Below are 17,262 nucleotides of genomic sequence, written 5' to 3' on the forward strand. Positions count from 1 at the left end.
TGCACTGAATATGATGGAATTGATTATGATATAAATATGAAGGTTATCTCTTAATTGCACATTTCCACAATACATTAATGGGATAAAGTGAATAATCCAATAAGCTAAACACAACATACAACATACTTTTACATATAGAATTACCTCTTCAAGCAACTCCCCTGTTGTTTGACAATGTTGGGAAACTTTTTGGGTAGACTAAATACAGGCTCATCTGCAGCAAGACCTTGAAACGCCATGCCTAACGAATATCCTAACGCTCGAGCAACCGGGACTGCTACTGCATTTCCTACTTGAATGTACCTGTTACATCACCAGCATTTATATTTTTGATGTCTTGGAATAGGTACTTTGATCACTAATCTTCAATACAAAATAGGATATAACTAATCTTCAACAAAAGATAATGAATATGTTCAAGGAATGAAACCGGTTAAAGTTTTTTTTTTCTCAAGGGATACAAAGCAAGAACTTATCATTCATAAATGAAAAGATACAAAGCTAAGGAAAAGGAAAAAGAAAGACAGACGACTAAAACAAAAGGGCAAATACAACCACTACAAAAAAGCAAACTAACCAAAGCCACAAAGCAAGTTATTGCAATCAGTTCAACAAAATTTCTTAAGGAACAATCACTTTACTTGAATTGGTAAAGCGATACATATAAGGTTGCAAACGGTGGAATTGAGTCATTTCTTGATGCAAATGTGAGATCCTACATTGGTTGGGAAAGAGAGCGAAACATTCTTGGAAGGAGAGCGAAACATTCTTTATAAGGGTGTGGAAACCTCTATCATACACATTTTAAAACCTTGAGAGGAAAGCCCAAAGAGGGCAATATATGCTAGCAGTGGGCTTGGGCCGTTACTAATGGTATTAGAGTCAAAACATAGGGAAATGTGCCAACAAGGAGGCTAAGCCTCAAAGAGGGATGGATACAAGGCGGTGTGTCAACAAGGACGAGGTGGATTGGGGTCCCACATTGATTGGAGAAGGAAGCAAGGGAGTGGATTATAAGATTCCACATTAGTTGGAGAGGAGAACGAAACATTCTTTATAAGGGTATGGAAACCTCTAGTAAACGTCTTCTAAAACCTTGAGACAGAGCCTACAAAAAAAAGCCCAAAGAAAACAATATATAATAGCAGTGGGCTTGGAATGTTAGAGCAAAGTTCCTAAACCGCCCAAAGAGCTTGTAATAATCTGGAAAGCCTTGAAGTCTTGCATTTTAACGAATTGTCAATACTCTTTCTTGCTCTGGATGCAAAATTGCCTATGGACGTCAAGGAAATGAGTTGATTGAAGGCTGGTTAACACTTGATATTAAATCATTTGTCCCAAGCAAAAGCAATAAAAGAGAAGAGACGAAGAGTTAACCTGGTTGTGAGGCTCTGCCCGAGTAACAACTGTAGGTACTGTCTCGTCCCACCATAAGCGCCCAAATGGCCTTCATCGTTTCATAAAAATGGGAAATATAAGTGAAGGGTTATGACATTAAAATGAATAAATATGAGATGATTAATAAAACGCCATTGCTTACTTTGGTGATGATCCCTTTACAAAAGTCATGGCATAATCAGGAACCTGCGTTTGCAATGACATAAGATAAAATATGACTAGAAATGGAAAGAAACCAAATAATACACCTAATAGCCAAGCCCGTCCTCTTTGGATTTTCCCTTTCGAGTTTCCTCTCAAGGTTTTTTAAAACACGTCTACTAGGGAGAGATTTTCATACCCTTATAAAGAATGATTCGTTCTCCTCTTCAACCGATGTAGGATCCCACAATCCGCCCCCATCGGAATCCAGCGTCCTCGCTAGCACTCGTTCCCTTCTCCAATCGATGTGGGTCCCTCCAATTCACCCCCCTCTAAGGCTCAGCGTCCTTGCTGACACACCGCTTCGTGTCCACCTCCTAGGTGGCACATCGCCTAGTGTTTGACTCTGACACCATTTGTAAGAGCTCAAACCTACCACTAGCAGATATTGTCCTCTTTGGGCTTTTCCTCAAGATTTTTAAAACACGTAAGCTAGGAAGAGGTTTCCACACAAAGAATGTTTCGTTCTCCTCCCCAACCGATGTGGGATCTCACACACAAAAGTTAAAAAAGCATCTCAAAAGCATTTATATTTTAGAAAACCTTTCTCTTTGGGATCTGACAAACACGTTGATAGTCATCTGTATTTAGTTCAAGTGGCCGATGATCATATAATTCGTGCACTGCTGGCTTAGACTTTGTAGAAAAATCAAACCTTTCTGTAAATAATAATCCACCAAAGATATTACAATTGGCAAGACCATATTCAAATAAAGAAAATAGAAGAAAACCCTTAGACTAAATCATATTCAAGATTATAACCAAGGACAACATTCGTTAGCTCTATTTTACTTTGGATGAAATGGTATCAGAGTCAGACACTGAGTAATGTGCCAGCGAGGAAGCTGAGCCACGATGGGGGTGGACACGAGGCAGTGTGCTAGCAAGGACGCTGGGCCCCGAAGGGGGAGGATTGGAGGATCCCACATCGATTGGAAAAGGGAACGAGAGCTAACGAGGACTCTGGGCCCCGAATGAGGGTGGATTGTGAGATCCCATATCGGTTGGGAAGGAGAAGGAGCATTCCTTAAAAGGGTGTGAAAACCTCTTCCTCGCAGACGCGTTTTAGAAACCTTAAGGGGAAGCCCGAAAAGGAAAGCTCAAAGATGACAATGTCTGCTAGCGATGGGCTTGGGTTGTTACAAATGGTATCAAAGCTAGACATTGGGCGGTGTGCCAATGAGGAAGCTAGGCTCTGAAAGGGGTAGATTGGGAGTCCCTCATTGGAGAGGGGAACGAGTGCCTACGAGAACGTTGGGCTCCAAAAGGGAGTGGATTGTGAGATCCTACATCGGTTGGGGAGGAGAACGAAGCATTCTTTATAAGAGTGTTGAAATCTCTCCCTAGTAGACACGTTTTAAAATCCTTGAGGGAAAACTCAAAGAGGACAATATCTACTAACGGTTCAATACGCACTTGGGGGAAGGAAACAAAGTAGCTAACCTTCCCTAGGCAATCTAATTAAACGCTGAAACTCAGTCATGGGAGGTTTATCAATAGGCATTTCATCTTGACGCTCATCATTTCCAACCTGCACATAATTATGCAAACAAAACTAAGAGCAAAATTAATCACTGAAATCCAAACTGTTAAGAAAGGTAAGAACATACAACAGGAAGATCAGAAATTGCATCTTCCAAAAGAAGCTTTTTTTCCAACTCAACGCCATTATGTCCATCATCAAAAGCAACAGCATTCATCTGTGCATTATAATCATATATTCTCATCAAATCAAATAACAACAAACTAAACCACAATGCCTCAATAACAATTCCATACCTCAAATTCAGTAGGAACTCCACCCCTCACTACAACATCATGAGTTGGAAGAGGATACTGTGGAAGCTTCTGAAAACAAGGGAAATGAATGTTATTACAAGTTTCAAAAGGTCCCTAATACCAAAACCAATGTAGTTATGAGCCAACCTCTGTTGGTTGGGCACCCCACATAAACATTCGCCTACGAAATTGTGGAAGTCCATATGCACCTGCTGCTATCATTCCCATACGAACTTGATAATTCATTGATATTAAACGACCAAGCGCATACCGTCCCAGATATCCATTGGCAAACCTTACAATATCTAATACATTCTCCATCAAAACATAATTAGGCCTAAGATACTCCACTAAGTCCATGAAGACAACAAGCTGTTTGTTTTTCTCATCTTCCAGTGGATTTTCTATGTTCCTGAAGCGATTGAAACCACTAATACCCTGGCAAGGAGGCCCTCCGCAGATAACATCCACATCACCCTACCAACTCAAAAGTTCTAATAAGAACAATATTGAAGAAAAAAAGTAAGTAAAATAATTAAACTTACAGGCAAAGGTAAGCTCTTTGATTTGTAACCATTTGTCACAAAATCTTTCAACTTTTCCTTGCAGTTGCTGTTAAGTAGAACGTAAAGTTTAACTCAGTCAAATGCTTGAACAACAACGATATCAGGCAAGACAACTTCACTAGAATATTTACCTCAATCCCTCAATTGGCTCCCATGTGTCTTCTTCAGAGCCATAACCCTTCCAGGAAACCTACATTTAAATAAAAATAACCTATGGACTAAGTATTAAACAACTCAACTAAGTTAAAGAATATAGCTAAGAACATTTGTAACGCCTCAAGCCCACCGCTAGTTGATATTATCCTCTTTGGACTTACCCTCAATATTTTTAAAACGTGTCTCCTAGGGAGAGGTTTCCACAACCTTATAAAGGGTATTTCGTTCTCCTCCCCAACCAATATAGGATCTTACAATCCACCCCCTTCGAGGTCCAACATTCTCGCTGGCACTCGGTTCCATTCTCCAATTGATGGAGACCCCCGCAATCCACCACTCCCTTTGGGGCCCAGCGTCCTTACTGGCACACCGCCTCGTGTCCACCCTCTTCGGGGCTCAACCTCCTCACTGGCACACCGCCTCGTGTCCACCCTCTTCGGGGCTCAGCCTCCTCCCTGGCACACCGCCTCGTGTCCACCACCGTCAAGGCTCAGCCTCCTCGCTGGCACATCACCTCGCGTCCACCCCCTTTGGGGCTTAACCTCCTCGCTAGCACATCGCCCGTGTCTGACTCTAATACCATTTGTAACGCCCCAAGTCCACTGCTAGCAGATATTGTCCTCTTTGAGCTTTCCTTTTCGGGTTTACCTTCAAGGTTTTTATAATGCGTCTCCTAAGGAGAGGTTTCCACACCCTTATAAAGGGTGTTCCGTTCTCCTCCCAACCAATGTGGAATCTTACAACATTACTATTGTTATGATGAAAAATATCAAATATTGGTTCACAGTCATATCCACATAACTGATTTAGCAAACTGTTAATTAAGATTCAAGCAATCAAATACCTTAAGAAACAATCCACGCTTTTTAGTTCCATTAGGATCACCGTAACATATTGCAAGTATTTTTCCTACTTCAAACACCTCTTCATCATCTTCAGTCTTTTCAGCTTCCCCTTCATCTTCCCCTTCCTCTTCATTAGCAAAAAGATCTACGTACTTTTGTTGTGGCCCTTCACTTTTTATCAACGAAAAATATTTGCAAAGAACTTCCCACTCTTTTAAAAACGATAAAAAATCTTCTGCCATTTCATTTCTAACCTGCAATATAGAACAAGCTAAGAAAGCACAAGTTCTATTATGGTTGAATATCAAGTTGAATTCAATCATAAAAAGTTAACCTCTGTCTCTGGGTGATTGAACTTTAGACTTTCACAAGCATATTGATTTAAATCAACTGCCCATTTCTGTTAAACAAAAAAAGAAAACAGAGAGGAAAAAAATGAAGCTATGAAATAAATTTCATGTGATCAGTTGTTTAAAATATGTGAAGCAACATACTGTGACTAGGTTCACCCCAGACAAATTGCCGCCTAAACATAATCCAGTTGACATGGCACCACATCCTGAATATAAATCAAGAAGTGCAACATCAGGCTTACAACACTGATGTGCTTGAGTGACATCCCCAATTGAGGTCACTTCACATGGTCCATTGGTATCACCCTCGGAGGAAATTGTCGACGACGCCTCACTGCCAACCCTTTTCTCACCTACAAGTTAAGATACATGTGAGAACCATATATTATTGAGGATGTAAGTTAATCAGCTTGACTTAGCAAAAGAAGTTATGCTGAGAAGTTATTAACTTGGAGGATAATTGTTCAAGAAGTTATTGGCTTGAATAGGTTTCAGAAAATTGTTGCTAAACTTGAGGAGAAAGTTTAGGAAACTAGTTACACTTTCTCCACTATAAATACGGTATGTTATTTCACAAAAACAAAGATAATTGAAAAGTATAAATGCTTAAGGTTCCTCTATTTAAAAGCTCTCTCCCTCGAGTTGTTCTTTATGCTATAGTTATTTGTTTCGACATATTTCGAACAGTCATTTCTAACAAATACATGTTCCAAGAAATTAATTCTTTTACAAACTTTTTTTCAGGCAGTTTAATGAATGAGGAATACGGCAACAAGTATAACATGTCACAGTAGAAGTCACAAGCTGGAGGACGGGTTTTCTTCTTATCCATGGCCATCTGAAACAAAAAACAAGCAAAAAAAATTAGCATCATCCTAATAAGAAAACCCTCAAACAGATGTACAAATGTAAAAATTATACACTTATAGGAATTCTAGCTATATTTAGCTTCTTAACAAGACAATCCAATGGATTATCATCCCGAACTTCTGAAAAGAATACACGCTTGTCATTGATGAGATGAGCATGATCTTTCACAACCTAAAATGTAACAAACAAAATCTAATGTCAATTGATTACCAGGCCAAGAACAGTTTGAGTAAAACATAATGGAAACGCATTATGTTCATCTTACAGTATCTTTAGCTCTATAATACCATTGAGCAGTGAAATATAGTTGCCCATCGACAGCCTCGAACATTTCAACAATTCTGCATATATAATCTTCCTCCCCATCTTCAGCCTAAACACAACCTTCCATGTACAATTAATATAAGAATCTACGCCAAGAATTTAAACAAGGAAAACAGTATCCTACAGAATTTTAAAAGAAATTAAAACTTTAAACTTGAGTATGTAAATCGCACCTTAACATGGGCATCATCAAAGAGATTGTAAATGGTATTGTCAACTTCAGCCTGTGAGTAATGACGGTGAGCCTGAATTACCTCTTCAGCGTCATCCCTATAAGATAACAGAAACAAAAGGGCACCAAGGAAAAAGAAAACCGTTAATATTGCATGTGGGTATGTATTCTACAAGCATATAGTTATTAGCAAGAGTTGGATAGTTCATGAACTAGAGACGTTACCTTGAATTTTTCTCCCCATCTACCTGCTGCTGCTTCTGAACAAATAAAAGAAAATAAGTAGATGTGAGTCAAGCTAGAACCAAATCTTAGTGTGTTGTACTTATACAAGCATAGTAATGTATGGTGCAAAACGTCAAGTAAAGATCGATATACTAAAGAGCCTAAGCAGTAATTGCCTGGTGAGCTTGGAGATCAATGGCACAAGAAACATTTCAGTATCGTTGTATCAACATGCATGTTTATATATAAATTTACATTACTTGTATTTTTCTAATATAACAAGATTCTTTTTTTTGCTATTTTTTTTGAGCTTGAACTAAAAATAACATTAAGAGACCTTAGCAAACAAATGCAATAGGTGCTAGGAACTACGACCCTCCACAATGGTATGATATTGTCCACTTTGAGTATAAACTCTCATGGCTTTGCTTTTGGTTTTTCCAAAAGGTCCCGTACCAATGGAGATAGTGTTCCTTACTTATAAACTCATGATCTTCCTCTTAATTAGCCAAGGGACTACTCCTTTCAATAATCCTCAAACAATCCTCCCCTTAAACAAAGTACATCACATAGCCTCCCTTTTGGCCTACTATGGAGATTTCAAACAGCCTCCCCTTAATCGAGGCTCGACTCCTTCTCTGGAGCCCTCGAACAAAGTATACCCTTTGTTCAACACTTGAATCACCTTTGAGTACACTTTTGAGACTCACAACTTCTTTGTTTAACACTTAAGGATTCTATGACATGGCTTTGACACCATGCTATGAACCATGACCCTTCACAATGGTATGATATTGTCCATTTTAAGTATAAGCTCTCATGGGTTTGTTTTTTGTTTCCCCAAAAAGTCTCGTACCAATGGAGATAGTGTTCCTTACTTAATAAACCCATGATCTTCCTCTTAATTAGCCAATGCGGAACTACTCCGCCCAATAATCCCCAACAATAAGATCATATTGTTGTCTCATGACCATGAGAATAGTTAAACTACACGCAAGCTGTGGCCAAGATATATATAAAATGAAGAAGCAAACTGCAACAATAGCAGCAGCAGCATTAAGAGAAAAGTAAAAATGTTAAATAAGTTGGAGAATATTATTAAATACAAAGTTTGAAAGTTTTGTTGGGATATGGAGCCTGATGCCAATTATTTACCGTAAAGATCTTGTAGAGATATATTTTGTAGATATTTCGTAAAGATCTGATAGAGATATATTTGGTAGATATTTGGTAAACATTTGATAGAGATATATTTGATAGATTATATCTCGTAGGTGGTTAAATCTTTAAAAGTTATATTTAGTAAATTGAAACCCTATATATACTCGATTAGGCAATCCTTTCAAGATGTACTTACTTCATTCTCTGTATTCTCTCTTGTTGTATATACCTGAAATCATCAATAAAACCTTTAGTTCATATTCCTCCTTGTATTTTCTCTCTCTTGTTCTTCGTGTTCATCTTGATCGAGTGTGTGCGTTGTTGAGCGATCCTAACAACTGGTATAAGAGTGAGGCGAAATTCACCACGATCTGTGAAGATTGAAATTTCAAAGATTGGCACAATAGACTTGAACATATGAGTGTTAAAGGAATGAAGATGTCAGCTGCGGAAGGAGTTTTGGAAGGTTTGAAATCTATTGATATGAGTCCTTGTGAGAACTGCGATATGAGCAAACAGAAACGAGTTGGCTTCACAAAGACTGTTAGAGAATTGAAGAAAAGTATCGGGACAACGAAGCAAGTGGGAGTTGAGATTGAGTTGCTGAAAGATTCACCTAGTGATGTTGTAGCGGATACTCAAGAAACTCCTAAGACTGTTGCTGAGGAACCAGAGGTGAAACAAGTTGGAATTGAGATTGAGTTGCTGAGGAACCAGAGGTGAAACAAGTTGGAATTGAGGTTGAGTTGCTGAAAGAATCACCTAGTGATGTTGTAGCGGATACTCAAGAAATTCCTGAGACTGTTGCTAAGGAACCAAAAGCGGAGCAAGTGACACCTGAGCAGGTGTTGAAAAGATCATCCAGAGCCATCAGAGTATCAGATAGATATGTACCTTCTTTACACTATCGGTTGATGACGGATGAAGGGGAACGCGAACCCCTTGATGAGGCCCTACGGTTGGAGGATACAACCAAGTGGGAGCAAGCCATGGATGATCGGATGTCTAAGCTTTAGAAATGCGTTACTCTTTCATCTGCTGAGGCTCAGTACGTGGCAATAGCTGAAACTGGAAAGGAGATGACATGGATGACAGACTATATAGAAGAATTAGGCAAGAAGCAGTGAGAAGATTCTTTAGGTAGATAGTTAAAGTGTCATGCAGTTGGCGAGGAACCCGATCTATCATTCAAAGACAAAACACAGAAGGTGATGTCATTTCACTCGGAGGTTAGTGGAAGATGGTAATGTGTTTGGAGAAGATAAAGGGTGCAAGGAATCCAGCAAACATTTTGTGTTGATGTTGGAACATTGAGGTTGTGCAAAGCCTCAAGTGGTATGATACTGATTGAGAATAAAATTCTTGGTTGACTAGATCAGTTTCCAAGTGGGAGATTGTTGGAGTTGACTACAGTCTACAAGTGGAAGATTGTTGGGATATGGAAAATTCTTGGTTGACTAGATCAGTTTACAAGTGGGAGGTTGTTGGAGTTGACTATCTGTCAGTGGAAGATTGTTGGGATATGGAACCTAATGCCTATTTACACTAAAAATCTTGTAGAGATTTATTTGGTAGATATTTCTCAGAGTTAGTTAAATCTTTGAAAGTTATATTTAATAAATTGAAACCCTCCCTATATATACTCGATCCAAGATGTAACATACCTAAAATCATCAATAAAACTAAATTTTTAGCTAATATTCCTCCTCGTATTTTCTCTAGTTTCCAAGTGGGAGATTGTTGGAGTTGACTATTAGGGTGTGTGCGTTGTTTCTCTAGTTTCCAAGTGGGAGATTGTTGGAGTTGACTATTAGGGTGTGTGCGTTGTTTCTCTAGTTTCCAAGTGGGAGATTGTTGGAGTTGACTATTAGGGTGTGTGCGTTGTTAAGCGATCCTAATAAGTTTGACCTATTAGACATTTTTGAATTACTGTTTACCCAATGATAGTTGAATATTATTAACCACTTCATTAGAGAAGCCTTGAAAATACCCACTTGATGCTCCATCCTAATCCTAGGTACTAATGTCCTCCTCCAAAACAAATAGTCACCTCAATTCAACCCCATCCAAGAACAAGTAGAAATTGTTAGACGAACACGAATCTCCACAATGGTATGGTATTGTCCACTTTGAGCCTAAGCTCTCATAGCTTTGCTCTGACCTTTCCCAAAAGGCCTCGTACCAATGGAGATAGTATTCTTTGATTATAAACCCACGATCATTCCCTAAATTAGCCGATGTGGGACTTTCATCATCCAACAGAAAATCTCATTTTCTTGGGGCTAAAGTCCTTCAAGAAAACCAACAACCAAAAAAAATCCAGCAACAAGCAGCAATATAAGACTTCCGGTATTCGAATTAAGTTCTTCCACACATTGAATACCCACATCAAGAGGTTAACACACAAATACATCAAAATTACCGAAATCTCGTGCTATAATGTCCCATTTCCGCTATACAACCGAACAAAAAAAAACCCAAAGCAATATTTCGGGAACGAATTTCAACTACCTTTCCCCGATACTGCAGAGGCCACCGTTCTCTCGCCTCACTATCTGGAATGCGGGGCTCCACGAACCTAGCCGAATCATAGTCCTCGTCGCCGCTCAATTCCGCCTTCACCTTCGTGCTCTGAGAAGCCAGTTTAGCGGGGGAATGTGAAATGGGAGTTCCATCTCCATTGAGCTCGGATTTGAGCTTCTTGTTGGGGGAAGAAGCATCAGCGTCGGGCTCAGGGGAGATGGGAGCGGCAGATTTGGAGCGTCCGTTGGAAGACATTGTGGAAGAGGAGAGAGCGAACGAACTGTTCAGACAAAACTACTAAGATTTGAGGAGATGGTAAATTTGAATTTTTCTAGATTTGGATGATTATTCTAAGCATCTAGACAATAATAAAGTAATCATTCGTCTATTCTATCTGTTCTTATCTTTTCACTCTTCTTTTGGATGAGAGAAGAAAAAAGGGAAAGACCCTTTTATAGCATCGGAAAAGGATCAAGATTTTGAAGTGGGCGGGAAGCTTTTTTATTTTTTTTTATTTTTTATTATTAGATTTAAATTAATAAAAATAAAAATAAAAAAACTTTTTAACATTACTATTTTATCTCAACTACCAAACTTTTTAATAATACTCTTTAAAAGTCACAATTTCAAAAATATCTTTTAATTTTAAAAAATATTATTAAATGTTTTTTTATTTATTTTCAAACATTTAAATAATATATTTCGATATATATATATTAAAAAATATTGTATTCTAAATAGTTAAAAGTTAATTTTAAGAGTTATTAGAGAATAATTAATCAAATAAAACTAGGTATATATAATTATTTGCTAACTAATAATGTATAAAATTAACAATAAATTCGGGTTGGTTTGATTCATCTCAATCTAATTTTAGAATAATCATGAACTAAATGCATAAATTTTTTATTTATTTGAATTTAGCTTAATTCAATCGGTATGGATTAAGTTGGATTGATCCAGACATTAGAGTTGTTAACACCTCTATCACTCTCTTTGTTTACTAAAAACTACATTTTTTTTTAATATTTCTTTTTACATATTTTAATCTTGTTAACATAAACAAATAAACAAAACCATTTGTTTTTTAAATGAATAATGTAATTTTTAAATTTCTAAAATTTGACTCTTGGTCTCTAAATATGAGTAAGTAACTTATAAACTAGGTGGAAACAAGCATCAATTTAAAAAATCAATTAAAAAACGGAATCATTATAAAATAGAGCAGATGGTGTTTAGATCCCTATAAAATTGAAAATGATAATGATTGGATTCGAGAGGAACATAATTACACAAAAAATAGAATAACTATGAGATCTCACGTTGTTTTGGGTAGGAGAACAAATCGTTCTTCATAAAGGTATGGAAATCATTTTAGAAACACTGAGAGAAGCCCGAAATGGAACGTGGGCTTGAACAGTCATAATAACTCTTAAGTTTGAATTTAGAAAAATTACGTTTGAAACCTAAATTACAACAAATTAAAGACTTTTATGTTTTAAAAGTTTGGATTTAATAATTTTGATCAATTATGTGGGTGTGAAGGGATGAAAATTACAATACTTTATGTCACCATGAGTAATTTTAGACTCGAATGCTAGCGAAAATAGGTAAAAAATGAAAGTGAATTATAGTCAAATAAATGAGAGGTCCAATATTCCATGCGAACTAAGTTGAATTTTAATTCATTCACATAAATTTTATGTTTTTATATCACATTTTTTTCCTTCCAAATTATAAATTTAGTGAAGATTAAATGAGATTTTTCAACAATTATAATTATGTTAAATTATTTAAGATTTTCAATCACATATAAATTTGTAAATGTAGAGATAAAAGAAGACTACAATGATAATATATTCGGACAATAACTAAGGCATACTAATTACTTTTTAAGTCATTGCTTACTTTTACGAAGTTATTACTTATTATTATTATTATAATAATAAAAAAAATGGTTATGTTACATAAAATACCCCTAAACTTTGAACTTTGTAATTCGATTTCAATCGTGCGGATAGGATAGAATTGTAAAATTATTGGTGAACTCCAAAAAAAACCTGTTCCAGGACTAACGTGCAACAATTGGAAAACATATGTATCATCATTTACATCATTCACATAAATGGACAAGACAACTTTTATGTACAAATTGAAATTAACATTTTCTTCCGATAAAATAAATGACAACAATCTTAATATTTTATATAACTGCAAATAACATCACAATTTCCCGAAAATGAGGGATCTGTAATATGCATATTCCTAAGAACTACTTTTAGGAGAAAACATAGAACAATTTAAAAGTTAGAAATGTATTTTTTAAAAACAAATTTCAAATTCTAGGAGCATAACCTGAAAACCTACCCGAAGTTCTTGAGTACTTTTTATAATTTAACGCAAAAAAAAAAAAAAAAAAAAAAAAAAACTTGAAAGTAGAAACTGATTATTTGATCTGATTGAAAATATATAGCCTTTTTCAACCGGCAAAAAGAAAAGGCAGGCACATACAAGACGTAGAAACATAACAAAACAAGTCAAGATGGTTATGGAATAGATACCAATAAAACATGAGGGCTAAGTGTTTGGTAACCTTCTGAGTATCGAGTGCTCTGGTTTATGCTCACATTCAAAGTCCAGATGAACAAATGCCCTTTCAACTTCTGGAAGCTTTTCGATTTTGATCTGCAACGTTTCTCCAATGGCGTGTGCTTCTTTCAATGGAAGCTCCTCCGGAAGTTCAATGTCCACCTGATTGGTTGTCAGTATAAGCATATCAAATTCTTAATTACATAAATATTTAAAACAATGTTCCTGTTAACTTTAAACCATCAAACGGCAACCGAGTATAGTTCTTGGTTAAGAGATTTGTTTCAACCTTTTTATTAGAAGGTGCCAATATGAAAAAGTGTGAGATCCCACATCAGTTGGGAGGAGAACGAAGCATTCTTTATAAGGGTGTGGAAACCTCCTCCTAGCACACATGTTTTAAAAACCTTGAGGGGGAGCCTGAAAGGAAAAGCCAAAAGAGGACAATCTCTGGTAGCGTTGGGCTTGGGCTGTTACAAATGTATCAGAGCCAGACATCGAGTGATGTGTCAGTGAAGAGGCTTAGCCCCAAAGGTTGGTGGACACGAGGCGGTGTGCCAGCAAGGACGCTGGGCCCCGAAAAAGGGTGGATTGGGGGGTATCACATCAATTGGCGAAGGGAACGAGTGCCAACAAGAATGTTGGACCCCAAAGGGGAGTGGATTGTGAGATCTCATATCGGCTAGAGAGAATAATGAAACATTCTTTATAAGGGCGTGGAAACCTCCCCTAGTAGACCGTGTTCTAAAAATCTGGAGGAGAAGCTTGAAAGGGAAAGCCCAAAAAAGACAATATCTGCTAGCGATGGACTGTTAAAGAAAGTTCCTTAAATTATAACATCTGTTTTTGGATTGTTTTAAAATCATGCAGACATGAATTTATGAATTTAGAAATATGCTCGTCATTAATAACCACTAGTTACAAATTTAAAATAGGTTAGCAATTTCGTTCTTATATCTAAGAGTGTAAAGTTATCATGTGCAAATCACATTGCGGTGATTATGGTGCTATTACAATAAACGAAAAAACTAAATGCAAGATAGAAAAAGTATGGCTGACCTCTACAAAATAAAGAACACCAAAGGTGTAGGCACGAACTGTATCGACGCGTTTGACCTCAGGATGCCTAATGACAAGATAAGTCAACTTTTGCAGGACTTCAGGAGGGGCTGATTTCCCCACGAGTGAAACTACAACAAGAATTAACCTCGTGTTAGTTGTAAGCTGGAAGGAATGCAAGTATCATGAAATGAGAGAATGGCTCACAATTCAAAACTGCAAATGCTACAAACATACAATTACTTCAGGTATATGACAAAAATATAGTTATTTCAAATCTTTTTTTTTAAATCATATCACATTTACCATGACAACAGAAGAACGTTTGCACCAATATCTTCTTTTCGCTCTGCAACTCGATGAAGAACATTTTCATTTAGAACCATGGGTGCTAGACTTATTATTATAAAACTCCTTACCGGATCTAATCGTTTTAGTATTTTGTTATGCCCAGTAAAAGTTAAAAGAAGAAAAAGAAAAAAGGAATCATGGGATTTCCCAAAAAGAAGACTGATTAGCATATCCAACAAACATCAGAAATTTTCATTTTAGGAGAAAGGGAACAAAATGCGAGTAAATATGTACCTGCATTTTCCCATACAGTTCCAGACCAATTTAAAATTGTATATATGGCTAAGGCAATAGCACCGATCGGATCTATCCACCAAAAGATCTTATCACCAAGAATAGCTGCAACTAATCCAACCACATTTGTTACGACATCAAAGTAATGATCCTGGGAAATAGCATTGGAAGGATTTATGCCATGTATATTGAAGAATTATTCATTTGAAAACAAATGCATAATAATAATTGTAGGTTAAACAACCTTCGCATAAGCGCGCACAATATCATTTCTTGAGCTTTTGCAGTAAAACCAGAGGGCAAGTTTTACTACTGTGGCAGAGATCATAATTGCGCACAGCCAGATGAATTGTTCTGGCGACAGACCCTCAGACGGTTTATCTTGAATTAGTTGTTCTGCAGCTTGAAGCAATACCTGAAATCCTAAACAAGAAATTGAAATGGGTTAGCCATCCACATTGTTAAAGTAACCCAAATCATACAATCATGCTTGGAATGAAATTTTGAGGTAACCAAGATGATTCAGCCATTAAAGATTCCAGAATACAAAATGAATAGATAATTGCACAGACTTGCTCTCTGCTAGTTACAAGACATAGGCGTAATATCCACCAATTATGGTTGTCTATACTTTAACTTGTTATAATTGAGAAAGAATCTTCATTTTTTGCAGGAATATGAGGTAGATAGACAATAGAATTACTAGACATTCCTACCATCCGATCATGGTTCAAATGGCTGAATGAGAAAAGCAATGCAATTTCACACTGGTTTTAAAGGAACAAGAGATACCTAACGTAGCCATGACAGCAGCAAATACAATAATGCCGACTGGCTGCACCCTCAGCTTTCCAATCGGGAATTTATAAATATTTACTCGCTTCATGTACAAGTGAGTAAACCAAAGTATTCCACCAGCCAAGAGATCAAGTAAGGAATCCAGTGTTGACGCAGCAATGGCTATGGATCCACTCCGTACTGTAGCATAAATCTGCAAACTGTCACTAGAGAGTGAATTCAAGGTCTGGAATAAGGGACCAGAACAGAGCCTTTAATAAACCACAAAACAATCATAATCAGCTCTTGATTTATATATGCTCAGCATTGAGGCCATACCAATTTCAACAATTCATTTTCTATCTCGTTTTCTTTTCCTTGTTAATAGTTGATTTAGGACTAAGTCTGCAGAAAATTGGTGATATCATAATTAATGCTGCTCATTATAAGCCAACGGCTACGAAATTCTTCATCTAGTGTACTAAATTCATGGTTGGTAACATAGACGACCTTCAATAAAAGAAGTACTATATTCGCATAGTTTGAGATCTTCATGGCCCTCTCTTCCTGAGCTCGTTCTTCACTGTCTTCCTCGTCAATGCAGTCAGATGTCACCAATGAATCGACTTCCTCAAATGACTTTAAGGTAGCAATTTGCCTTTCATAGTAGTCCTTTTCCCCTATAACAAACCAATACGTCAGTAGTATCTGTTCTTCCACCCTAGAACATTGAAGATGGCGATTACTCAGAAGATGACAACCTCAATAAAAAATAAAAAAAGAGAAAAAAACGAGCATTCGAAATGAACATTTCGCATCAAAAACAGTCTAGGTTAATCAGATTTCACTCTAATGAACAGAGGATATAAAACAGAGTTTAGCGTTGCCTCCGCCTTCGTAATCATCCCAGAAGTACACTAAAGAACAAGCGAAGAGCAAATAATCATAAACAAAACAAGAATTCTCCTCGTTTATCATCTTCATTCTTTCAGCAACCAGAAAGAAATTGAAACAGCAAATAACAAAAGAGATAAGAGAACGATAATCAGGAAGAGAGAGAAGAACCTCTGCTAAAGGCAGTCGACTGCGAAAGATCAATTTCATAGGGAGATTCAACATCCTGAAGATGAGACTTCACTTTTTCAGGCAATCTAGAAATGAACTCGCTACGGAGCGAGTTCACCGAGTATCCCCGACTGAGTCGGCCGCGTCTCCCGCTGCCGTCGCGCTTCACCGCCCCTGCCAACAACGCCGTCTTCGGATTCGAATCCGGTCCTCCGTCCATTTTTCCGGCGAGCTTCAGCACAGGAACAGTCGCCTTCCTCCTCGGCCAATCGAGAAACGAAGCTGCCAACCCAATGCAGCTGATCTCAGAGAAACGCACGGGTAAACAGAGAAGGAGAAATGCCTTTTTAACTGCAAATTGAAATTTTGGGTGTCATTCGCCGTTTAAATAAAAAACCAAATTAAAATAAAAAAAAAAAGGAGAAATTAAAATAATATTAAGAGTAAATTACTAAATTATATTTTTAGTTCAACTGGTTTGAAATTTGTTTATATTTAGTTATTATGTTTGACCTAAATTCATTAATTTATTTTATTCATAATTTCTGTATTTTATTTATTTTAATTTCGACTATTAAATGGTTGAGTTAAACATTTATTTTATTCATAATTGC

At 37.0% G+C, this 17,262-nt stretch overlaps 2 protein-coding genes across 4 annotated transcripts; both read right to left on the reverse strand.

Annotated features, from left to right (window-relative positions):
- Positions 1–13: 13 nt before the first annotated feature.
- LOC111485397 (DNA (cytosine-5)-methyltransferase CMT3-like) lies at positions 14–10,856 on the reverse strand. 3 transcript variants are annotated; one of them, XM_023132267.1, is made up of 18 exons: positions 10,562–10,856; positions 6,890–6,924; positions 6,666–6,762; positions 6,434–6,541; positions 6,220–6,339; positions 6,037–6,136; positions 5,440–5,651; positions 5,280–5,345; positions 4,945–5,199; positions 4,076–4,134; positions 3,924–3,990; positions 3,526–3,855; positions 3,379–3,447; positions 3,210–3,299; positions 3,043–3,130; positions 1,541–1,584; positions 1,378–1,447; positions 14–303 (listed from the first exon to the last, which is right to left on the reverse strand). In XM_023132267.1, exons 1-16 carry the CDS (start codon positions 10,826–10,828, stop codon positions 1,577–1,579), a joined length of 1,971 nt encoding a protein of 656 aa, XP_022988035.1. In that variant the 5' UTR covers positions 10,829–10,856; the 3' UTR covers positions 14–303; positions 1,378–1,447; positions 1,541–1,576. The 3 variants fall into 3 exon arrangements, with proteins under 3 accessions (XP_022988035.1, XP_022988034.1, XP_022988033.1); XM_023132266.1 differs by lacking the exon at positions 14–303 and adding an exon at positions 1,183–1,273; XM_023132265.1 differs by lacking the exons at positions 14–303; positions 1,378–1,447; positions 1,541–1,584 and adding an exon at positions 2,112–2,258.
- Positions 10,857–12,998: 2,142 nt separating this feature from the next.
- LOC111485472 (metal tolerance protein 4) lies at positions 12,999–16,992 on the reverse strand. The gene is made up of 7 exons (XM_023132373.1): positions 16,649–16,992; positions 16,094–16,263; positions 15,599–15,797; positions 15,051–15,229; positions 14,807–14,957; positions 14,222–14,352; positions 12,999–13,324 (listed from the first exon to the last, which is right to left on the reverse strand). The coding sequence occupies exons 1-7, from the start codon at positions 16,866–16,868 to the stop codon at positions 13,151–13,153; spliced, it is 1,224 nt and encodes a 407-aa protein (XP_022988141.1). The 5' UTR covers positions 16,869–16,992; the 3' UTR covers positions 12,999–13,150.
- Positions 16,993–17,262: the final 270 nt, after the last annotated feature.

Source organism: Cucurbita maxima, unplaced genomic scaffold, assembly GCF_002738345.1.
Source record: "Cucurbita maxima cultivar Rimu unplaced genomic scaffold, Cmax_1.0 Cma_Scf00010, whole genome shotgun sequence".
NCBI classification, from domain to species: Eukaryota; Viridiplantae; Streptophyta; class Magnoliopsida; order Cucurbitales; family Cucurbitaceae; genus Cucurbita; species Cucurbita maxima.

What these genes read in the sequence shown, in the direction of transcription:
- LOC111485472 (XM_023132373.1), bottom strand. Translation starts at nt 16,868, where the DNA reads ATGGACGGAGGACCGGATTCGAATCCGAAGACGGCGTTGTTGGCAGGG. An exon ending in GTCGACTGCCTTTAGCAGAG is followed by an intron (nt 16,264 to 16,648) that starts GTTCTTCTCTCT and finishes GGTTTGTTATAG; the next exon opens with GGGAAAAGGACTACTATGAA. An exon ending in TGCTGTCATGGCTACGTTAG is followed by an intron (nt 15,230 to 15,598) that starts GTATCTCTTGTT and finishes TTTCTTGTTTAG; the next exon opens with GATTTCAGGTATTGCTTCAA.
- LOC111485397 (XM_023132265.1), bottom strand. Translation starts at nt 10,828, where the DNA reads ATGTCTTCCAACGGACGCTCCAAATCTGCCGCTCCCATCTCCCCTGAG. An exon ending in TTGATGATGCCCATGTTAAG is followed by an intron (nt 6,542 to 6,665) that starts GTGCGATTTACA and finishes GGTTGTGTTTAG; the next exon opens with GCTGAAGATGGGGAGGAAGA. An exon ending in AATTAGATTGCCTAGGGAAG is followed by an intron (nt 2,259 to 3,042) that starts GTTAGCTACTTT and finishes TATTATTTACAG; the next exon opens with AAAGGTTTGATTTTTCTACA.